We start from the raw sequence: 25,512 nt of genomic DNA on the forward strand, positions 1-25,512 counted from the left end.
TATTCATTAAACTCTTTATAGTTCTACAGTCTAATGAATATTTAACAACTAAATAGGATCAAAACATGGGGGAAAGGTCACATGGCAATGAACATTACTTCATTTGGCCAATGAATAGTGAACCCTGCTCTCTTGGCTGAAATTAAGGCACTAAGTGGCAGTAAAAGGATAAAGGAATGAAGGGGTTTTTTGACAGTTTCTGAAAAAAGACCACCATGACTTTTTTTTAGGATGCCAGTAGAGTACATCTCCATTCTGAATGACTCAGTAAGGCATTCTATTGGCAAATTCAAAGAAAATGTTCTCCTGATCAGAGCCCATTACATTCATTGTCTGAGTGTGACTAGTGGCACTACCAAGTGTTAACAACCTGGAGGGGGGAGAAAAGCTACAAAGATGTCTGAAGACTTGAAAGGCACCAAAAAGAGAACAGCTCTGCAACTGCCAGTTCTACAAACAATTATGTAAGCTGTGTTTAACACTGCATATAGTCTATTTTCAATCAACAATCTTTGTTGACCAAGATAAAGTGTAGTAGCTCTTCATTTAAACTCTCAGTTAATCAAGTGCTAGTTCAGTAAGAAATTTATTTTCACATACCAGGAAATAATTGCAGTGTCTAACACAACTACACTTAAAGCAAAACTAGTCTAGTATGCATTATGCATTATTCTGGTTAACACTGAAGCAAACCTGTATAAACAAAAGGGTTACCTCGAGATACATAGTTTACAATATAAAATCAACATATAAATGAATAGGATTTACTGAAAACAATGGGAAGTGTATTACAAAGATACATGTAACAATTTTAACCACAATATTTCCTCTGTGAAAAATACAACTATTAGTGAGATAAAATGTACAATTGATTTTTTTTTTTCCAAAAGAAAAAAAAAACCACAGTATAAAGGAAAATATTTTTTTCTTCAAAACAGGGAAAATAGTTAAGGTCATTGTCTTTCATTACAATATAATTTGACACAAAAGCAGTCATAGGATTGCACCAACTCCATGTTTGGTCTCCCAAACATGACAATAGTAAAAGGAGTCCATAAAGCATAATGAAATTTCTGGATTTTATGATGGCAATATACGTATGCAGAAACTGATGTCACTCCAGCTCTGTTCACAAAATGTACAAAACTCTAAATTTGGTGGCCAGACATGTATAAATTAGTTCGCCCCAACGCTGATTTTTCTCTCACTTAGTCAGGGATGGAAAAATCTGTAGTATTTTAAGTGTTGTTATCTGTTGAGCAATAAAAAAGAAAAAAAAGTATATGTAGTGCATGCTTCATCACTTGTCAAAAACATTTCTGAAAATAAAACTAAGTTATCCAATAGTTTACAAAATCGAAAATAACTCTTCAGGTTAAAAATGTGGTTAGGTTTATGTTTAGTTCCATCTCCAAAGGACTGATTTCCTTGGCAGCATCACTTTTCCTTAGCACGAGCCAAGGCACAGAGTTCCATAAAGAGAAATAAAAATGGCTACGAACAAGAATGCAGTCTGGCATTGTGAAAGAAATCAGAGCCTCTCTCTGAGCTTTCTGTTCCATCAGGTTAGTGCCATAGAAAAATGTGGGATTTGGGACACATTTCTGTTAGGAGCATTTCTGCTGGACACGATTCAAGAGTTCACCAAACTTTTCAAAAAGATCCTCCACCCATTTTATGTTTTTCATGCACAGCTGCACGATCTCCTCCTGGCCTAGATCTGCACTCGTCTTCTGAACAGAAGAAATCTATTCAAAAAAGATAAGGAGGGGGAGAGAGATGTACACACACATTAGGCTGCCAGAATTGGAGAATTTTCATTTTTATAAAATTCTGCAGTTAAATATAAACCTTCTCTGCCAGAAAATCTTTGAGTTTTAAAAACAAGGGTAATGCCCCCCAAAATGCATTTCTTAACAACTAAGACAGAGCTCAACTCTTGTACTTCTGCTACCTGAAATATTTCCAGCAAGGATTTGCAGAAGAAATAAAGGCACAGCATTCTAAGACCAAAAAATCCCTTTTAGATCCAAGGAGTTAAATACACTGTCAATATTTGTTTTGTTTATTTTGGATAACACTGAAGAACACTTCAGGGAATCCCACAAACCTTGCAAGCCTCACATCTGAATGTTCTAAGCAGCAGCTCCCATTAGGGGCAACCCATGTGGTCAGTGAAGCCTTTGCTTGCCATAAAAAAATAATTAAAATAGGAGAGAACAAAATAGTTGTTTTCTCATTTACCAAGAATGACAGAACAACCTCTCAAGTTGGACTCAATTCCCTCAGTGAATGCAAAGAATGAGAGCAATACCTACCTCTTCTTTACATGTTAGATATATGTGATATTTGTAATGATGGAGTGAGTGATACAAAGAATACAACTGTATTTTTTCTGGATCTACTGTAAACTCCTGCAAAAAGAACAATTATTTTAGGCAAATTCATGTTATTTACCAGGAGACATGACAGATATTTTCTTCTGTAAACAATTTTTTTCAGCAATTCAGAAATTGAGTGCTTCATTCAAATAATGATTGTGACATACCTGGCAAACTGATTCCCTTTATATCTTAATTATCTCCTATCTCCACTTCCCATGTTGTTTTATCAAAACCAGATGTGAGAATGCTTTCAGTCATCCTGAATGCACTGCAAACTCAAAATGGGTAAGACACACCCTTCTCAAGAAGTACTCCAAGAACTACCAAAGTTTAACCATTATTCTACCAGATTGATGGCTATCATTGCAAAAGACATAGACTTTGTGCTTGAGAAAGCTGATTTGTGCTTACCTAAAAATTAGGTTAATTTGGCCAGAAATATGAGTGTGAGCTATATGTACAGGTCATTTGTCAAGCCACTATTTACTGCAGGGAGATGAAGCTAAGAAAGCCAAATCTAGTTAGAGTGTTCCCCAGGAATTCTATGGAAATAAACAATATGTGCTTCTCAAATTTTTTCCATGTTGTTTTTCTGATTTTTTTTTGTTTGTTTTTTTTTTTTTTTTTTTTTTTTTTTTAATTTAAGACACACAGCTTCATTCCACCATGGAAAATGAGGACTGGAACAAGATAGAGCTCAATTTTTAAGAAGTGTTATCTGATCTCAAATTTTACAGGGTTAACACTATTTTTACTAAATTTTTGATCTAGAAGTCATTGTGTCATTTACTTTGCAGCAAGTGTAAGAAGCTATTATTATGATTATTATATATGTTACTATTATAATATGATTTATTATTATGATCTACAGCAGCAATGGTGAAGGCAAATTGTTGCTGCTCCAGCAACAGCCCAGGAAGCTGACAAACCATCTTTCACATATGAGTTATAATAATGATTTAATGTACTTCCTTAAATGTTGGTTTTTAACATTCCCTTGCTACAGAAAAAGTACCTCTCTCAAAGATTTTACATTTTGATCAACCAAACAAAGCAGCTAACACGTGAAGCAGTGTTTTATATAAACATGGTTATCACAGCACAAGTCAAATGGTGGCAGCAACAAACTCTGTGAGCACTCACCTGTGCTGATTTAGTGGTTGATTTAGAAGCCCTCAGTGTTTTCTTGTTGTAAGCTTTACCATTCATTTTTATCTTGGACACAGATGTCCCTCCACACTTTGTCTTGGAATCCCGAGTGACCACTGTCAGTTCAGGAAAGTTTTCCAAAGCGTTCTTCAACAGAGCACAGAAAGACAAAGGATTAGGAAAAAATCAAGAATGGCCACATTGGTGATAAATTGGCCTTCTTTGAAAAGATTAGAGTGCAGCCTATTAGGAAAAAATTTATTCTTCCACAAAGACCTGATAAAGTCTTTATCAGATTATACAACCAAATCTGGTTTGGAAAGCATGACCACCTGCTCCTGACTACTGTAATTTTTCAAGACCAGCAGATCCTTTCACTGTACATCAGATTAACATCTGTGATTCTCTCACTAGAAAGAGAGGAGGGAAAAAAGCTCCACAGGGCAATTTTTAACTTCTAAATTGCTTTCCATTCCATTTCTACACAAGAATTCCTAAGGCTAAGTTACTTGAAGATCTCTAAGTATTTCATGCATAGTCAGGCACGTGGGGATAGGATGCCTAAATATCTTCATAGGTTTTGTTCCAGATTTTGCAAATTACAAACTAATTGCATATCATCAGATCTGTAACGCAGAAATGGTTTGCACAGTGAAGTAGAAGGCTCGTTCAAAAAAGTACAAGTTGAAGACATTTTAACTTATGAGCGTGAACTGCATTTCTGTCAGCTTCAATTCTATATTATTTGCATGAGTAAATTTGAATCCAATTTTGTTGAACAAATACAGCATTATGTTAGCAGCTGCTTTGAAATAGTCCTGCTATGCTACATAATCTGGCCCTGAACAATATGTTTCACATTAAATAAACATACATCTTTGTATTACACTCCACCATGAGGCAGAAAACTACACATATGGAAAAATGAATCACTGCAGCTTAAGGACCTTACTGGGACTATTGGGTTAAAATATGAAGTTGACTCCATTTTTATATTTTCTTTTAATAAACAGTACCTGACTACAACAACCTCCCCTGCCTATAATTTATTAGCTCTTTATCTATATCAGCCATTTTTTACTTTATTAAGCAAACCTCTCAGTAAACAGCTGCACAGTGGTAGCAGGAACCTTGACCAGCCAATCTGTGCATATCCAGTCTTCCTTGCAGTACTTCCAAAGTGGAACAACTTACACAGGTTTGAATTATTTAGTTTTGCGATCCACTAAAATAGCCTTCCTCAAGGCTGATTTGGAGTGTCAAGGGGCTCTGGCCCCTTCTGGAGAATTCCTAAGAACCAGAACAGTTCTGTGGCCACACCACTGACTTACACCAGACAAAAGTGAACTGGAATGAAGAAGTAAATACTAGTGATTACTGCATCTTTTGGATGATCATCCCAAAATGTTCCCCAAATGCCACCTCATTATTTTCAAATGAAGTTTACACATTTCAGCTGAGATGCTTCACTTACTGATCTTCAACTAAAGCAACAATAATATTTCATAATTTTGTTTGTGACAACTATTACCCAAATGATGCAATGAACTGTCAGAACTACAAAAATGTTACAGGCAAAACTACCAAACAACTGACTGCTAACTTCAGTGTCTGCTTTGGTTTGTAATACAGTGCTAACATATTCCATATTAACTGTATCCAGTATTGAATTCATCCTTGCCTATCAATGCAAACCAGTAAAAACATTCAAACTGAATGGTATCAGTGAATGACAAATTATACTTTCAACCTATTGCTTTCTTCAGTGTCTCACTCAACTCCGATATCTGAACTGATTATTTCATTAAAGGTGGAACAGAAACCTTCTGTATCTTAAAGAGCATCAAACACATTTTCCTAACCAACACAAGCACTTATGATGACAAGTAGGCATTTCATTTTTATCCAAGACATCGACCCAAGGATGGCACCAGTTGGCATTGTCACATCAGATGAAAAACAGAAAAGGTTTTCTGTCTTGCAGATGACATCACAAGCAGATCCTTTCCTGACATCCATGAACTCCATTAACATCTTGCAGATGATAGGATGGAATACAGTCTGAAGTTAACTTCAGAGATACATAATCTGCTGCTAAGTGAACACAAAGCAAAGCTATTGTATTCACTATGAACTCCAGCTTAATTACATGTCGGAATTCATGTTGGTATTACATAGAATTATAGTAGCTTTTCCCCCTTAAACTGGGAAAAAAATCAAGTGTGACTACCTCTCACTTTTTGTGTACTGTGCATGTAACTGAAATTCTACAAATTTGTATCTTCTCTGCACAGGCAGGTCAAAAAGAGGTATCTATATTAATAACTATTAACACTAAATTCTTACCATGACCAAAAAACCCCAAGAAATGGAGGGTTAATACATGCCACCTCTTTGAGGCTCTGTGCATTTGAAATGACACAGCCCTCGCCAGGCCTTTTTACTGTAAGGAAGAAACCACAAGTAATTCTGTTCAAGGAGGTACAAATCGTTCAGCTGCTGGGAAAACACCATAACTAACATTAAAAAAGTTCAAGAATCATGTGAATTGTAGCTGTTTCTCTGGTTGATGGTGGTCTCCTCCCTGAAACAAAGCCCCCTTATGTCCCACAGAATTTACCAGACATGGAATGGGGGAAAAGGTTTCATGATGGAAAAGAGCAGAACTTTCAAGTCTGTTATTATCTCCCTCCTCACCTAGTTGTCAGATATGAGCTCACAGCAGTACAAAGAACAGCACTCACTCTCCAAGTGTCTCTGTGCTGTGGGACAGTTCAGAGGAAAGGGGGACAGGGAAAATCAGGCAAAGAACAAGTTTGGTGGTGGTGTTCATAGCCAGGCCTGCTTTACTGTTGTTGGCCTCAGAGCTGTTACAAGAACAAATCATCAGTCTGATTACAGACACTGACAAAAGGATGTTTTATTCCCAAGCAGCAGGACAAGAGTAAATGGGATATTTAGAGTGGATATTACAAAAACTTCCTCACCAGGAAGGTTATGAAGTACCAGAACAGGCTGCCCAGGGAAGTGGTGGAGTCCCCATCCCTGGAGGGCTCTGAAACACGTGCAGCAGATGCGGTGGCACTTTGGGGCAGGGTTTAGTGGTGGGCTTGGCAGTGCTGGTTTAACAGCTGGAATTGATCTTTTCTAACCTACACGAGTGAAAATCACCTTGCTGCACTTGCAAGCTCTGCATTGCTGCTTGGAGGGTGGGTGGGAACAGTGGGAAGCACAGAGATTATCCTCCTGTTTACCTTCTCTCTACTGAGATGGTACGGCTTCTCTCTTCCCTGGCCACATCCAGACCTGATTTTTTATTACCACGCCAAAGCTGCTGTAATATGGGCTTGTTATCCACACTTTTCTCAACCTTCCATGCTGAAGATACATGAAAGAGCACACAAATGAGTTGTTCTTGCATCCCTCTGTCCTGGTTTTAAACTCCTCTGATCATGTTCTCTACTTCAAAGAGGTTCAGACATCTGCTCCACAGCATAGCTATTTCACGTAAAAGTTTATTTTTAGGCAATACAATCACTTAACCAAAAGCTCTAGAAGGACAGGAAACAGATTTTGTTTGGCAAACTGGAAAACCTTAATGGAAAAAAATGCTTGAGAACAAAGCAGAAAGCATGGGGAGCAAAACTAGAACTTCACCTTTGGAGAAGTATGAACTTCTCCATCCCAAAATGTTCTCCAAATGCCACATACAAGCACTAAATTTATAACTGCTGTTCCAAATGAGTTTTAAGCTGTTCCTGCATGGTATGAATTCACTGATTTACCCAAACCACCACTTTTAAAAGCCTAGAATTTGAAAGAGAGTACCTTGAAAGCGTGATCCAAGCGCAATTTGGACAGCAGCCTTTTCCTGTTGTCATTCAGCATTCCATCAATCTTTCTCATGTGAGGCAAAAGCAGTTCATCTAAAAGACACATCAAAAACCCACAGTAGCTGATTATTAAGAGATGCACAATAATGAGATTCATATTAATTCTAAACTTTGACCCATTAACATACAATGTGGAGAGTAAAAAATAAAGCAATTGCCACATAATCTAATTTCAAATGTGAGAGAAAAATCTTTTTTCTTTTTGATCAGCCCACTAAGATGGTGTTGATAGTATGAAGTTTAATTGCTGAGTGCAATCCTGCTCCTTCTTGGAGTTTCCTTTGCTGCAAGGATAAATTCAGATAGAGCAATACAGAGTAGAAATATTAGAGACAATTTTACACCAATTCCTAGATAATCCTCCTCTGTGCAATACAGCTGGCCGTTTTATGAAGACAAGTAGGTGGTTTTGACATTTGGTATTCCATTTTACAAAAAATGGTCCTGCTGGCATTTATAATAAAAAAAAAAAAATTTGAGGGAAGTGCTTACTGCTAAAAGTTATCTGATAAACCACTGTGAATTGAACAATATACAGCTGAACATAGGCATGTGGCCAGGAATGAAAATTTACAGCTCAGTATGGAGCATTTTATAAATAAACTCAATTACTTTGATTTTAGTGGGACTACTGACATAATGCATGGGTCTGAAATCTTGAGATAAGGGTGCACTGATGCACATTCAAATCAGGAGAGGCAGGAGAGGAGAGGCTAGAAAAGATTTTTTAAAACACAGTCAAACAGAATATAGTACAAAACAACAGCTGGCAACTAAATACATGAAAGGATTTATCTTTTGGAACCTTTATCTTTGAATGTGTTTTACTAAATTTTGAGAAATAGGAGTTTTGACTTGTACCCTGGAATCTACTAAGATAAGCAAATCTAAATATTTTGTCTTCAAAGAAAAAGTGTGCATTAATATCATTTTCTTTGATCAGGATTTCAAGATTTCAGAGTTTAAAAAGCTGAATTTTTAATAGTAGAAGGAATCATATCTACTTATAGTTATATGCCTATTTCTTCATAAGAAAGCAAACAGACTTGAAACTCTAAATTTAAATAAATCTTTGCTAAGGTTTGAAGTACAGTAACTGCAGGAACAAATAGCTCAATTCTGACATTCACAGCAAAGTTCTAATGCAGCAAAGAAGATAAAACAATATTTCCAAGTTACTTTGACTGTTCAAAGAGATAATGCAAAAATATATATACACACATAACGTGCAGATTCTTCAGCTGAGGTTGTGTAACTCGAATTTTGTTACGTTTGTTTTTAAAAGAACAAAAATGGTGTTTTTAAAAAGAACACTTACTTTACTGATTAATAACCTTAAAATCTAGTAAGAACACACAAGTGTTAAACATACTGTACCATTGCTCTTTTCCAAGGCTTGCATTGTGTCTGGATCCAAGGCAATGCTCACAAGCAACTCCATGTAGCTCTTGAAAGTCTCTTTCATAGCTCTTGTATTCAAAAAACGAGTAACAAGTGGAGCTGGAGGTACAACCTCTGAAAAGTCAACAGCATAGAATGAGTTTTTCCCCTTCGATATCCTAAAAACACTTGTGTTTTTCAAAACTGAAGGTATCTCTCTTAAAACAAAAGTGACCCCTACTGGTATCCCAAGAGATGAAAATTCAGTGCATTCTACTGCAATAAACTAGTTACAAGTCAAAAACAGGGGCAGACACAAAATATGGCACAAATGGTTCCATTTTTAACTATCAGTATTTAGATTATATTTTAAGGAATTAAAACATTTTCCTATTAGTGTAGATGAAAGTTCACAGAAACAGGAAAATTTATAACTTCAGTCAAGTGAAGTACCCTAAGTGCCCTAACTTTCACCTCAAGGCAAGGACCTCCCAAAATTGCAAAATTTGAAGTCATCCAACGGGAAAAAGAATTTCTGAGTACTAATGTCATCTAGGAGCCTGCATACCATTGAATCAATCACACCTAATTTTAAACTCACAAAAAAGGTAAAAAAAAGGTAAAAAAAGGTTAAAAAAAGGTAAAAAAAAAAGGTAAAAAAAAAAGGTAAAAAAAAAAAGGTAAAAAAAAAAGGTAAAAAAAAAAAAGGTAAAAAAAAAAGGTAAAAAAAAAAGGTAAAAAAAAAGGTAAAAAAAAAAGGTAAAAAAAAGGTAAAAAAAAGGTAAAAAAAAAAGGTAAAAAAAAAAGGTAAAAAAAAAAGGTAAAAAAAAAGGTAAAAAAAAAAGGTAAAAAAAAAGGTAAAAAAAAAAGGTAAAAAAAAAAGGTAAAAAAAAAGGTAAAAAAAAAAGGTAAAAAAAAAAGGTGAAGAGATACAGGCATACTTATGCTTACTCTGAGGAAGCTTTTATTTTTTCATAGACAGCAATTATTTTAACACGCACATCAGAACTATGAAGCATTCTGCAGCTTTTTATAGGCTCTATGTCTGACACCAGGGTTTTGCAGTGATTCAGCCAGCAAGGCTATTCAACTCCCTCAGGGATGACCATAATCACACCAGGTTACTTGAGCTCTTAAATATGGAGACAGTTATTTGGGCAAGTTTGCTTGAAAATTATTTTAAAGGTGTTGTCCTCACAGAAGCAGTGTGCCAGTACATCAGTCATGGTGTATCTATATTTAAAAGTCACCAGGATGCTTTAGAAATGCAGCAATAATAAAGTATGAGCAATACACAGCTTTGTTTCAAACACACAGGAAATAGAAGCTTGCAAAATGCACTGTACATCTGCCAGCAAAGGTAACCCCTATAAACACTGTAAACTTCAGAAATCCCTTTTTCTTATGGAGAGCTCCTGCAAACATTGAATCTCAATGTTGTACCAATGTCTTAATAGCAAATCTGCTCAGCAGGCTACATTTGAACAGCTGGCATTCAGACAAGCAATGGAGCAGCCAAAAACTGTTTCTTCCCCTTGGTTCTGAAAAAAGAACAGCAGCATCTGAATTCTCCCCACATCTGTATGCAGGCAAACAATTCAGGAATGTTATTTTAGACATGACATTCAGTTGCAATGGAAAACTAATGAAGAATCTCACCCTTAAGATTTATTAAAAAAAAAAATTGGTTTCTCCTCCTACAATCATACCCAACACAGACAGCAAGGGGTAAAATACGTACTCATCTAGATAAACTACATTTGAAATAAATTCAGTTGTAAACATTTGCCTAAACACCAAACAGCAACTGAAAAGTTTTAAGAAACTAATTTTGCACAGCATTGTTGGATTTTATATTTTCTTTCTGAGGCTTGTACAGAAAAATGTGCAAGATCAAACAATTTAATTTTATAATACTCTTCTCAGTTCAGTTCAAAAGGGCCTGGGTGCCAGCAATGGTATCTCACTCACCATCTTCTTCACTCTGGGCCTCAGGTGAAGAATCAGACTGGGAAGATGAAAATTCTTCTTTCCACTTTTTCCTTTTCTTTGGTGGTGGTTCAGCCTTTACCTTTGGCTGTTTAGCTTTGGGTTTCACAGAAGAGACTTTTGTTGCTGCTGGTTTTGGTGTTGGTGGATCAGGGGGTTTGATGTTGCTATTACTAGGTTTGCAGTGAATAGTTCTGCAATATTATGAGGAGAATGTTAATGAATATAATTACCACCCAGGTTTTAGCAGTAATAAAATATAGCTATAATCTTATTTAACCAGAATATACTCCCCACTGATGATATCCACTTATTTCACTGTAACTGGGTATGAGGTTGTACCCATTTTATATACTACTATATTTTTGAAATAACACTTGACCAAACAACGCCATTCTCTTCCCACCCCTCAGAACAGGAAACAAACATGAATGTTAATATCAGAAACACAAAGTTCTGTACTTTAGGAGTGATAACACAATACAGTTTTGAGAGCATGGCAGGGAATGCAATCTTAGAGTTCTGTCAGGATGGGAAAGCAGTGATATGTACAGCAGAAACATTGCCAGTATCTTCTAGAACACTGAAAATAATTCTAGACATCTGTCAGAAATGGAGATTTCAAACCAAAATGCATGGAGACAACAGACAGTAGAAGGATGAGAGCAATGGAAGCTGAAAGACCTCACTTAATGAGCTCAGTGAAACACACACAGAGGTGGGATGTGATTGATTTGTCCAGAAGTACAACATGCAGTACAAACAAAGAAAAGCCAAAAGCTGTGTTGAGAGAACAGCAGAAGCATAACAAGCTCATCACAATCATGTTTTGTTAAAAGAGGGGGTTGCCTCAGAGCACTGCAAGAACAGGTACTGGAACAGCCTTCCACAGCCCAAGAAAAAAGGAGCATCAAAGTCCCAGCTACTTTTACTAAAAGAGGATTATTTCACCAAATTGATCATCTGATGGCACTGCTTTCTTTGAGAGCAAACTAGACTTAAAACTCCAGTGTTTTCCTGAATAAAGAGCACTGTCATGAACATCTGACAGGACTGTGAAGAAAGCATGGTACTTCAGTATACCAGGACAGAATGGTCATTAAAGCAACCCAGAAAAAACTACCTAACTAGCAAAGTCCACAGGATATGAGAAAACAACACACAGAAAATTAAAATCATCACTCTAGCAGGCTTGTAGGGCAAAGGATGACATAGAAACAGCATGTAGAACCCTAACACCTCCCAAATAACTGATTATGGAACAGAATAGAGTAAGGAAAACAAGGCAGTAATTTATATTTAATTTCTTAAAGCAAACCAGACAGTTCTCAGTTTCCATATTAAAGCACAATTAATACACTTGAAAGTTATAACTCTTGTTTATTTCAACAGGTGTGTTCTTAATACAAAAACAATATGGCAAATTGAAAAACAAATTGAAATAAAATACCTTGCTGACTGCACAGGCTTGATTCGTGGCTTTTTTGAGCATACTCTGACATATTCCTTTTTGTTTGCATTTTCAACAAACTTCACATAAACTCGTTTGTATTTTGTCTTTGCATCCCCAAAGTACCCAAGATACTAAAAAGAAAAAAACCCAAACCACAAGTGTTTATGTTAAGCAAAATTTGTCAGTTTTAACAAGTAAAAATTTCAATAGTAAAGAAAAAAATCAGTTTAATCTTCCCCATGTTTATACAACAAGCCACTCTACAGCATTTATAATTTAAACAAAATTCTCCATCAGATTTCCAGATAATAATTAAAACTGAAGACAATAAGGTAAGGGGAGGTACTCTGGGCTTCTTTTTTTTTTTCCTTTATTTTATTCTCCACATGTGTTATCCCAAAAGCATTATCTGCCTGGCAAAAGGCTGCCTGTTAAAATTGTATCCCCTCTTGTATCCTTCACAAGCTTTTTTCCACTGATTTTATTCTGGTCAGGAAAACTTGTTCCTTTACAAAAGATATCAAAGTGATATCAAAATGATACCAAAGACCCCATGCTAGAAAGCAGAAAATCAGTCCATGGATGTCTTTAGGGAGAGTTTGAGCTGGAGGAGGTTTTCCCCACTAGGATGATTGCTAAGAATGTATGCCAGAATCATATTCAATTTATTCTCCTAGCCTTGCATGAAGGAAAGCAGCTCCCATGAGGCTTCCCAAGGAATTCTGAGGACTCACACTGTTAGTAGCAGCAAACTCTCTGTGGCCGTCACGCACTTCAGGAACAAACTTCTGCAATAAAGCCTTCTGTACTTTCCAAATAGCTGGAGGCTCTTTTCCTGTCTGCAAAGCAACCTGGAAGAACATAAAAAAATTGTTTGCTGAAAGCAGTGCTTATTTTTCTTCCAGGAATGTGCTTGTGCATCACGTTTTTGAGGAAGTAACCCAAGGATAAAATGTAAAGAAGTCATTTAAAATTCCAACACCATCGTTATTAAGTTCTGTTTGCATCAAGGCAAGTTTGTAATTATTAGCTTGAATGAGAATTTTCTGTAGATCCTACAAACAAACCACTAACTCAAATAAACCTTTTGGAAAATGTAGTCAAACACTCATTACTTTTTCATGACTCCTGAACTAACAAACTTAAAATTCAAAACATCTCCTAATGTACCTTAATCCCTTTGATAAGTGAGAAGGGAATATTTCAAACTGATAACACTTGTCTTGTGTGACAAAGCAGCATTACTTAATTTAAAACTGCACCCTAAGAGGACAAGCACAGAGACAAGTAATCAAAAATATTAGAAATTTTCTAACAGTAAGAACATTGCTGGCTATGATAGCAACAAAAAGAAAGGTCAACATGTAGAATAATAAATATGGTGAAGCAACAAAACCAAACAATCAAAGACAACAAGGAAATTCACATAAACTCATGTGAAGAGTTGTACTGGTTGCTTATGGCAATAATTTCTTGTTGAAATACAAAGCAGAACCTCTTACAAAGAACCAGAAGCCAATTCCATTCAAGTTCTTTTGCAAAGTTTCATTTGAAAGTCTACTCCTATCTTAAAAAAAAAAAAAAGTAGTCAAGAGACTGAAAAATTTATGCTGTTTAATATTAAAATAGGTAATTCCAAGTTCTAACAGAGGTTACCAGCACACAGATTTACTTTATTATGTATGTAGCATAAAATGGGTCATGTACATTCAAAACCTGTTTGTAATCTGCACTAGAAAGACACCTTTAAGGCTTTTTGGCAGCAATCAGGGAATATTAGAATGGAAAGAGAAAACTAATCTGCAGCCTTTCCTCTTCTGGTAGTTCCTTGAGGCTAAATTCATATGCAGGGGTTTTGTGCTGTGTTTCCCCCCCAGCAAATATTCAGATTACCTTTAGTGTCTCTATATCTTCAATCTTCACTACAAATTCATCACGTTCTCTGTACATCCCCTCTCCTTCACTGTCCATATTCTCCTCATCAGTACATCCTTCTATTGCAACAGTCTCCTGCATTTTTGCCAATTGTTCTGAAGTCACAGCATCCTGTTGAGCTACTTTTAAGGGGTCAGCTGGATTCATTTTCTCCTGCACATTGCCTACAGGAGCAGCTGTCTGTGGAGATTCCTGCTTTACTACAGCACTGGTGGTGGTGGCAGCAGCAGTAACAACTGTCACTTTTTCAGTTTCTGAAGAAAAAAATCCAAATTTCAGTTAAATTATCAAGGATTAGCAATGTAATATGGAGCTAGGTTTATCTTCTTTTCTATTACAATTTATAATAAAAGCAACTATTCTAGGAAAAACACCTGTTCTAGGAGTTAAAATAGAAGCAGTGTTTGACCACAACTAAATCTTAAACAAAACCAGAATACTGTAGCTAATATACCTCTGTTTGTATTAAACTGCTACATCTGTTAGCATCTGGAATTAACAAAACTGAATGCTTTGGAAAACAATTTGATGGTTACAGACACGATCACCAGGTAATACTGCTGTACTTTGTGACGATAAGCAAATACAACAGTAAAGGTTGCAACACTGAATCTTGTTATCTGCTGAGAAATATTTTGAAATTGGATTGCAGAAAGAGAAATACACATGAAATATGAAAATATTTTCTGTGTGACTTTTGGACATTTATAATTTTTATGTGATTATTTGTGTGATTATTATTTGTGATAATGTAACTGGAAGTTCCAGATTAAAACTTTAGCCATAGTCTAATGATTTTTAATATTAACAGAGGTGAGCAATGAGAACTGATGGTACAAAACAAAGAAGGGAAAAGAACATTCCTTTCCTTCTCTATTCCAAAGAGCCAAAGAGAAGTCCCACCTTTCAAAATTATTTTTTCCCACCTGAAAAAAATTAGAATCCTTTTTAGATATTACTTTACAATCTTCTATGCGTGTTAGTTTTAACATTGACTTGCTGATCTAAAAGAAATCAAGTTATATTAACAATAATACAATTACTAATATCACTCAGGAAACTTAAACCACTTCACAATTTTGTTACAATCACTGCTAATTGTTGACTTTTTCACTTGAAAAATTATACAAAAGATAATGTAACATATTTTAACAAAAGTGACTCCAAACAAATGAGTTAAATGTCAAATTAATGTGTCAATACAAAAGCTATATATCTAACTAAGTGAAGATTCTCTAAATCTATTCAATAAAATTGTTAATTTGGAATGTGAAATGTGTTCTTCCAGATACATGACCTCACATTATTGAAATATGTTCAATTTCTTCAGTGAGAGAGAGCTCTGACAGCTTTAATTAGCCACACCATTATGAGTTGCTCAGGTATATTTACATATTTGTCAGAACAGCAGATAAAGGTACATGTATACTTAATACCATCAACAAAAGACCATGTTTTAATATTTGTCTGTCTATACTTATTTGCAAAAACAGACAGAAAAGGGTATTACCAGCAAACCTGCAAAACACCAGCAAGAAAGGAAGAAAGATGTCATCGTTAAGCATCTTGTACAAACAATTTTGCATGTCACAAAACAGGAAGGTGAATTCAAGAAATTGATGACATAAATTTTACATCCTTATGGATAACAAAGAAGATACAATCATAGTGTAAAAGAAATAATTGCAAATAAAACAGTAATGGAAATGCTCACTAATGGAAATGTTCACCCAACAAAAAAAAAAAAAAAATTGAAATATTTCTTTGGACATTGTACACAGAAATGGCTTAACTAAAATTAACAAACTTCAGAAAGAGGCTCATGCCTTGGCACTGTCCAGATTTCAGCTTTCTGGTAAGAAAAACAATCAGTGCTTTCTTGTTTGAAATATATATTCAAGTGAAAGACGCAGAAGGAACTTCATCCTCTGTAAAAGCCTTTTTGAAATGCATGCACTTAACATAATTGCATAGAAATAGCCAAAGAAAAAAACGGAATAGTAATTAAGATAAAGCATTGTTCAGCATCTCAATGTATTCTGCAATGATTTCCCAGTATCTTAGATGTGATTATTACAATTCAAGTTTAATTTTGCCACGTATTTTTCATGTCACACCTAGAGAAAAAAAATTCTCCCTTTCTCCTTTAATCTAAAAAGGGAAACCATTACTTCACTCTCTCTTGTTGAGAATCAGCTTACAGGTCATGGGTTCTGAATCCTCAGAAGAGTTAAAGAAATGTTTCATTTCTCCCTGTGATTATTTTGGAAGACAATGGTAAGTCTCTGGAATTAGTACAATTATGTGATTGCCTGGATAGTTTCTAATTGCTTACCAGAGGGGGAAAAAAAATATAAATCTTTACTGAAGAGACCTGTCCAGGCAAAAACATTCTGTATGCTGAAAATACTTCAAAACAAAGCACCCTCAGTTAAAAGCTCTGAACATGGATGTACAGCATGGATGTAACACAACTGAAACTGCAAAGTGTGGGAAAAACTAATTACTGCTGTGATCAGTGGTTGCTGCCTGCCCCTCCCTGCCCAAACCAGTCCTTCCCAGGTTTTGTTCTTTTGTTAGTAACCTATCAACATTGAACTACAACACCCTTGATCAATATGGCTCAAACAACTCCTACCTTGCACCATGAGTAGCAGTTTACAAATAAATGAGTGCAGTTTACAAGAGCCAAAGTTGTACCACACATCTATCCAGTGCAACTTCATTGTCACAGAAAATGGGGTGTTTACCTAGCAAGAGCTTATCACCTGCTGATGGCAATTATGAATATATTCCCTTGCTAGAATTTTTTAAAAATAGGTTTAGAACCTCTGACATGTTTTGTTGATGTTCCCAGATGAAAATCATATTTAGTGCTTCAAGCCAGAATCGAAGAGAACACACACATTATTCCAACTCCAGGCTAAAATAACTTTTTGGCATTAGTCCTATTTAAGTAGCATGAAAAAGTTTATTTACATATTTTCTAATTGGGGAAAACACTATTTTAGTCCATAGTCAATACATCTTTTGAAGAAAACTCTTAATTGTGACCAAAACCAAATCAAATTAAAACCTTTACCTGAAGAGAGATAAAATTATTCTTTTTTTTTGTCCCATCAGCTACCAAAATCTCCTTCAACATATGGATATGTAGTAACCCTTTTACCTGATTTGATCTTTTTCTCAGATGTTTCATCCAGGGCTGACAATGCAGTAGAGATGCTCTTTTGAAGATCATGATTACCACCCACAGAATCATCTTCATCAGAAGAAAATGAAGGCAGCGTTTCTAAATTTTTCTTAAGTTCCTCATCAGCTTTTTTGGTTGGACTTTCTCCACTGACCTCAGCAGCCACAGGTGCTGCTGCTGCTGGCTGAGGCTTTGCAGAGGGCTGCAGGCAAGGGGGACGAACTATTTGTGCGACTGGTCTCCTAGTCCTGTTTGGCATTCGTACAGCTGGAGTGGAAAACTGTTGCCTAGGCCCAGACTTCAGAAAGTCTAAAAAAGATGCAATAAATCCTGTTCTGACTTCAGGCTGTTTTTCTTCAACTTCTTTAATTTTTTGCCTCATTCTTTCCTGATGTTGGTAAGTATCATAACAACCTTCAGAAACAGGAGAAGAGTATGTGAAACATGCATCATTTCCTCTTGAATTTTGACGTTTACACTGTCCACTTCTTTTTACCTGTTTCTGAGTTGCACTGTCATCTTCTGCAGCATTTTTGTTTTGGCTTTTTCCTTTGCTTTTTTTCTTCTGAAGGTTCCCTTGAGTTAAATCTTGGCATTCTTCTTCAGTTCTATTAATGGCTCCATCTGAACTTTGGGGCACAGACAGAGGCTGCAATGGAACCTTTGACTGGTTACCTGACACTGTACCATCATCACCACCCACACTGAAATCATTCTCTGAAGCAGCACTTTCCTCACTTAGGCTCCTACCACTTGAAACAAAATCTGTCTCCCTTGCATTCAGTGCACCATCAACAGAAGCTTCATTATCTTCTTCAGACTCATGACTGATGCTGGATTGTTTCTTCACTCGCACAGCCTCCTGCTCCTCCTGACCAGGACCAAGGGTGGGAGAGGTCATTCTTATTGGTACAGTCTGATCAGAAGATTCAAGGTGCTGCTGATCCAGGTTCACAGCTTTTGTCTGTATTGTTGACACTGGGGTAAGATTTAGAGTAATTTGGCCTCCATTCAGAGAAATATTATTTCTGCTTGCTGGCTTTCCAACTACAGTAGGTGAGGCACTGAAAACAGAAGACACATGTCTGGAATCCAGCGATCGGAACTGTGTTTTAGACTCCTCACTATTTTCAACAGTTTGGATTTCCTCTTCATTAGAGGATGATTTGGCAAAGTCAGATGGTGTCACTCCACAGGCTGCTGCTGTTGCTGCTAAGATGTCATCCACGTTGGATAATATATTCCTCTCATCACTGAGAAGCATAGATTCTGGGAAGCATATCGAACTAAGAGAAACAAATTGATTTTTTGCATCATGTTGATTTGTCTGAGTAAAATGATCTTTTGCTGTCAAATGCTGCTGTAGTGGTTTTGAAGACTCAGAAATGTCCATTTTCATTACTTCTGAATTCTGACTATGAAGCTGCTGCTGAGAATGACCCCCATTACTTTGAACAACGTGACCATCCATCTGAAGGAACGCATGTGCCACCTGCTGAGGACTCTGTATTCTTTGCACTTGTGGTGATGCCTTTGCTTGTCCTAAACCCGACTGCAGGATTGACTGGTGAAGGATCTGCAAGTCACAGGTTGACTCCAGCAGTACCTGTGCACTGGGCAAGCACAGCTGATGACCATGTCTTAAAGCATGAGGCTGCACCTGTGGTGGCGTGCTAATGACTTGGCCCTGCTGCTCTTGAGCTTTACTGTCATGTACCTTATGCATAAGGGAATGCTGCTGGTTTAGTTCCTTAGCACTCACAGCTCCCTGTGTTGTTCTCATTAAATTCGTTGTCTTTTTGATATCATGGCTTAGGCTGCTGATATGGCCAATGTGTTGGGAAAGCTGTTCCACAGAACTGACCATTCTTTCATCTTTTTTTGTTCCTTGAAGAGTAAGTCCAACAACCTGATCTTCAAGACGAGAGTTGCTTCTGATTACACTTTGAGAGTATCTGTCATTTGCTTTTGAGACCCTGTAGGACGCATCCTGAGCATTGATCTCCTCCTCTGTTAGGCTTTGAGTGGAAGATTCGAGAGCAGCTTGCTGTTGCAATGCCTGCATGTCCTGCATTGATAATTCCTCCTCCTGTTTCGATGAGGCATATAAGTTAGAGTCAGACTTCCTTTTAACATAGGACTTTGTTTCTGAGGAAGGTCTGTTGTTCTGCAGCGTCTGGGAGTGAGCTGGGGATGCAAAAGGAGACTGGACAGATGGCAAAAACTTTTGAGACTGTGGAGAGGAGGATTCTTGGGACTGAGAGTTCTGAGAAGAATGTAAAGAAATATAGCTCTGATTAGGGCTGGAGGCTGGAAGAGTTTGTACCCGAGGAGAGGCGTTAAAGGAAAGAGAAGGCGACGTTAATGTTAAAGACTGCCCTGAAGAATAGCTTTCTGAAGGACTAACAGCTGCTAAAACTTGTGACTGAGATGAAAAATTAACTTGGGACTGGGTAACTGGAGATAAACCCTGAGAGTGACTAGAAGAGTAGTTCTGAGCTTGGCTGACTGAAGAGAGTTCCCTCATTTGCCCAGAGTAGTTCTCATTTGGAACTGAGGTCAATACCTGTTCCTCTGAGGAGTAACTTAAAGTCTGACTGTCAGAAGTAATAGCTTGTGATTGCCCAGAAAAAGTCAACGTTTTATACAGTGAGGGCAGCTTCTCAACCTTACTGGATGAGAAATCCTGTGAGTGGCTGACAGGTGGCACATTCTGAGCCTGGCATGAAACGTAGTTTTGGGACTGACTGACGGACAAGAGGCTGGGGAGCTGTGCTGTAGAATAGATCTGTGCTTGGCCTGTAATGACAGAACTCTGGTTTTGTGCAGTTTTGGCATAGCTTTGTGTCTGCACAGCGGGAGCTACACTCTGAGGTTTGGGGGTCTTTGTTGACCTCGGAGGCTGCTTCATGGAACAGTTTTTCACTTTTGCAGTGGAAGCAGAGGGAAAACCAGGCGATGGAATTGCAGATGTGTACGACTGAGCGAGTTCCACTGTGACTTGAGAAGTCTTCTGCTGTGGTCCTCCATTGCTCACCTGAGTAACATCTCCAACTGGACTGCAGGATAACGCCGAGTGCCTAGATGTATCCTGAAAGTTAACTCCACTTGTACTTGTTAAATAGCTGTGTAAGGAATGCTGTGAAACAGTCAGTTGAGGCTGGACAGACTGAGTACTCGAAGGCCGCTGGTGGTGTTTGATAACACTACATTCTCGCTGAAGTGCTCTGTCCATGGAAGCAGTGGAACCAGTGAACACAGATGTGCTGTAGGCCTGAGACACCTGCTGGGCTCCTCCAAGGGTTGAAGGCAACAAACTGAACTGAGGCTGCAAAAGATGGGGTGCAGATTCTTGAGCAGAACGATATGTTGATGATTGGGGGGGCACACTGGTACTCAGAACGGAGCTGCCCAGGCGCTCGAATGTCAAAGCGGTTGGAACAGTGCCTTGGGATGTTTTAATCTGCAATAAAGGATCGTGGGCACTTAAGAGACCGTTGGATGTAGCACTGAAAGTGGCATCTTGAAGGGTAAGAGAAGGGGTAGTAGCAAAGTTTCTGCTGCTGAAGGTGTTGGGATGCTGATACGCTGACAAAGCAGAGGTTGGTGGAAATGTTCCAGAGGTTGGCAAAGCTCCAGTAACAAATAGTTCTGTGGCTGTCGAGGAATGCATACCTGGAAAAAACAAAAACAAAACAAGGAGGAAAAAGGAGCATAAGAGAGCTTTAAAAATAACAACATTGCATTTCTTCTTGCAAGCTCTTACAGCATTTACAAATATAACGTTCTTTAAAATCACCACCCTTTTAAAAAACCCAAACATAAATAGGGAGGCACTTATCATGGGTAATTTTCAAAATGGAAATGCGGGGTTTTTTTAGAATGCCAAACTGTATACCTGCAGTGAATTGCTGAAACCTCATATCCTTAAGATGCAAATTGTTGATTAAAAAAATTGTACAAGATTAATTCTGCTTTGAAATGGAAGGCTCTTTACTAGTTTTTATTTCAGTTTAAAAAGAAGATCATACTAAACTGATCAAAAGCCCCAGCCACCTTTAATAAAAAGTAAAAAGGCAAAATTACACCTTAGCAGTTGTAATACATACACAGTTTAAGAAGCAATCCCATCTCCTGGAGTTACCCTCACCAATAATTTTATAACTCACTTTATGGGAAACATTTCAGAGCATACAGTGAGACAGCTAATGGTCTATACACTCTGCAATTCATTTTCTTAAAGGAGGGGTTTGACTTTCAGTACAAGCAGTAAATATAATTTGTATGCTTTCTGAAGTGAGAGTCCCAAATATCCTCAGACAGCAATTATCTGCATGGTGCAGTAACAACTATCCAAATGAAAAGCATATTTCTTATTTGCATCCAGCCATGGGTATGACACCCTGGCTTAAACAAGATTTCTCAACAGAATACACTACTCCAGCTGAAACAGGAGTATAAAACTCCCTTGCAAGCTTTGAGGCTTAGAGCAGTGATCCATATCATTCACCCTGTAACCCTGTAATCATTCACCTTGCTTTTCACCCTGTAACTTGCAGACACTGGTGAAGTTTGTGGACTGTTTCCAAAGTCTACCAAGAAAAGCAAAGAAGACAAGTTTATGCCCAGAGAAGCTTAAAATTTTTGCAAAGGATTCCGTTTCCTCTGGGAAATTTACCAGGGTATGCAAATCAGAAAAAAAACTTAAAATCAGTGGAATGACTTGACCTTTTTAGATTCTTCTTGCACTCTTAAAACACTTTTTAGCTTAGCATCATTCAAGAACAAATAAAAACTCCCAGTAAATCAAGCTTGTTTTGAAACAAATACTTCAGTTAAAAAAATATTTAATTTTACAATACAGTAAGTCTTCTTAAGCTGATTGCAACTTAATCATACAATTGCTTTTGAAGTTTCAGGTGAAGCTGAGAAATAAATTCTTTGTTTCTCCCTTTCAGCCCAAGACAAACTGATATGAAGAGATGTGATAGTGAAGGAATGCCAAGGTATTTTTCCTTAGTCAACAATAAGGTCTTTCTGAGTGAGAAAGCATAATCAGTGTTTTAATGCACTTTTCCCCCCATTCTAAAAAACTGCAACATCATGTTCAACTGGGTTCTCTTTTACTGCTACCTACTGCTAACACAAAGGAAGGGCCATCTGGAAGCCCCTTAGAAAGGGTAAAATTTAAACCTGTTTTAACTGCAGATGTTCATTTCTCATCTAACCTGTATTTTACCTTTTTCTTCCATAAATCAAAACCATTCCAAATACCTCTAACTTCTCAAACCAGACAAGAGCCTGTCACAGGAGCACTACCATGGCAGAACTGCTGGGCTTTATATTCTAATATTTGTTCAGGAGCAGACAAAAGGCATGGCAAAAGTACTAAGTTGCATGCACAGACACACCCTCACAACCCTAAGAAATCAGAACCCTGATAACACAGATCAAAGGAACACTTGGAAGGACAAACATAACAATGTTCTTCTTTTTTCCCCCCAAAATCAGCAGTGGGGCGTTTGGAGAAAACCCCAAAGTAAGAAACCCTTCTGAAAACAGGTCGCTTTGCAGAGTGAAGAGCTCTTGCTTTCCCTCAAAGAAGTTTGTGAAGATAAAGCTCTCAATAGACACTTGGGAGGATCGAGGGTCACAGAAAAGCAGCAAAAGTATTAAAGGACAACAGAAAGCTCAGAGAACTGGCAATAGTGAAAAATGGGCTTACTAATGAGCTCTTAGTAATGAGCACAGAGAAGTCTCCCAATCATTGGTACCAACATCAAACCTGACCCACAGCATGTCTTCACAATTTTCTTCTTCACAATTCACTGTTAGGCAGGCTGCAATGGAGAAATGCTAGGACAAAGAGAAAATTATTTCTTCCCAGCTGACATTCTGATGGGCCATCAAAACTCTAAACTCACAACTGATTTATACTAAGGTTGTTTGACAGATTACCAGTGGGCATCTTCATCTGTGCTCCTACATATATGCTTTTGCCAATGATGAGTTAAAAGCCACAGTCTCTAGTCTCAACTTTTTAGCAGCTCTTCACAGAATGAGTGCAAACTGTCAACAAAAGGACTGCTCCACTCTGGCTACCTTGTGCCTCCTCCCCAAATCAGAACAGCAATCATACAGCTGCACTGAGACACAGATCAGCCTGCTGATACAGAGGAAATCCATCCCACCAAAGGAAAAAAGCCACTCAAACATTTTCTGCTAGATCAGTGAATAGATCCAATTCACTGCACAGCTGCACAATCACTCCAGAAGATTAACCAGAACTTGAAGCTACCCACAGATGCAGCAGCAACACTTATCTTGGTGTGACTGTCTAGAGCAAGCTCAAAATCTGCAGTTTCCTGCCCTGCACAGAAGGCTTGACAGATGGGGGAGGTTTGTGGAAGGCAGCCAGTCTGCCAAAAGAGATGGCACATTTGTTCAGTTGTAAATTAGATCCCTTATTTCTATCTGACATGCACTTCAGACCTTCTTTTTGAGAACACCTTGCTCATTACTTCTGTGTACAAAGGGGCCAAAGCTACCCATAGATTTTAGTACTAATAGCACAGAAAAACTGTCATAGGGAACAGAGTTTGAGAGTGAAAGATTTGCTAGAAGGAATAGGTAGTGTGCCTGAAAATGCCTAAAGTGTTAGTGAGACTAATTCCAAACAAAACTGGGGATATAAATTTGACTCTTCAGACAGAATAATATCCTATGCATCTAAATTCCTTCTAAACAACCAGAACTTCTGCTCATTTAAATTCTTTGCTAAGATAATTTCATTGATTTTGAAATTGTTAAATATGGAGATGTAAAAGAAGTAGAAAACATGCAGCCTTTTCAGTTAGTCAGAATATTTTTGTTTCAAATTCTCCCAAACATCCAATATAACAATGACAAAATTTATTTAAAGAGAAAATGTTCACCTGTCTGCCAGGAAGGAGCCCTGAATTGTGGTAAAAGGGTAGATCCTGAAGAGACTGCCTGAGCAGTACGAGACTCAATAGCAGAGAGAAAATTCATAACTGAAGAAGTTTCCTTAGTGTTCCCTCCAGCACTGTGCATACTGGTATCAAATATTCCTGAAAGACCTGGATGATAGCAGAGAGAAATGAAACAAAACAGATAATTCAGATGAACTTCAAAGAAGCAAAATCAAATAACAGATATATGTTCATAATTCACTAAAAATCCCCACCTTATAAAACATTAGAAAGTCAAGAACATTGATTTTTCTGTGTTTAGCTGTTATGCAGTGTTACAACTGTAAATTGAAACTTCAGTACACATTTTAAGACCTATTATTAAATGTATGTCAAATATGATGCTTATAACAGTACTTAGGTACACCCTTAGCTGAAGATTCACTCTTCTGTTTTCACTTGGTTAAACATTCAGAACTCCTCCTGAAACATGTCCAACTTTTCTATATCCAGTTTCTCCCTTTTGGGCAGCTTATGGAAGTTTGGATTTGCATTCCCTGTTTCAGCAAACACCTCCATGTGTTTCCCATTGCTCAGACCTTTCCATAGCAGGGGGCTCAATGGGAAGCCCTGGTGAGATGCAGAGCTATGAGTAACTGAGATTATGTCCAGACTGCAATTCCAGCCCTCCATCACCCTGATCAAGGACCTGGCCAGGAGATACAGACTCCGTCAGTGCATGAGCTCAAACACCTTCCTTTGGAAGCTGTGTTGCAAAGTGAGCATGAAGAGGTCAAGCCCCATCTTCTGGGGGATCCAGAGATATCATCAGGATCAAAGACAGACCCACCCCAATGCAGCTGTAACACAGCCTAAGTCACTGCTACATTTTCAATGAATTTTAACTTTTCCCCAGCAGGGTCTCAGTGTGCACATGGCAGTACAGCAGCAGAATGCTCCAGCTCCCATCAGTTCTGCTGTTCGCTTTTTTGTTTTGCATTTCTGCCACTGGCTCGAAGGTACACGACGTTTGCCCTCATACATAGGCCAAATCCTGAAAAGCTGTATTCTAACAAATAAGTACAGCTGTTTCAAAAAACAAGATACCAAGCATAACCTCCCTTTATATTTTCCTTTCTATTTACAACATTTTAATAAAAAGCTAACAACTGTTTACTTCCTGCTACACACTCAGCTTTTCTAA

At 37.5% G+C, this 25,512-nt stretch overlaps 1 protein-coding gene across 1 annotated transcript in view; it reads right to left on the bottom strand.

Moving 5' to 3' along the window:
• Positions 1–570: 570 nt before the first annotated feature.
• QSER1 (glutamine and serine rich 1) overlaps positions 571–25,512 on the bottom strand; it is a 41,351-nt gene continuing 16,409 nt past the window's right edge. Inside the window, exons 3-13 of the mRNA XM_058026287.1 lie at positions 24,312–24,476; positions 17,353–21,051; positions 14,142–14,437; positions 12,983–13,099; positions 12,246–12,379; positions 10,778–10,989; positions 8,804–8,941; positions 7,362–7,459; positions 3,528–3,680; positions 2,319–2,414; positions 571–1,748 (exon numbers count right to left, since the gene is read on the bottom strand). Of these exons, the coding sequence (XP_057882270.1) occupies positions 1,608–1,748; positions 2,319–2,414; positions 3,528–3,680; positions 7,362–7,459; positions 8,804–8,941; positions 10,778–10,989; positions 12,246–12,379; positions 12,983–13,099; positions 14,142–14,437; positions 17,353–21,051; positions 24,312–24,476 (5,249 nt within the window). The 3' untranslated portion in view covers positions 571–1,607. The remainder of the gene's footprint in view (positions 1,749–2,318; positions 2,415–3,527; positions 3,681–7,361; positions 7,460–8,803; positions 8,942–10,777; positions 10,990–12,245; positions 12,380–12,982; positions 13,100–14,141; positions 14,438–17,352; positions 21,052–24,311; positions 24,477–25,512) is intronic.

This window comes from Melospiza georgiana, chromosome 6, assembly GCF_028018845.1.
Source record: "Melospiza georgiana isolate bMelGeo1 chromosome 6, bMelGeo1.pri, whole genome shotgun sequence".
Taxonomy (NCBI): Eukaryota; Metazoa; Chordata; class Aves; order Passeriformes; family Passerellidae; genus Melospiza; species Melospiza georgiana.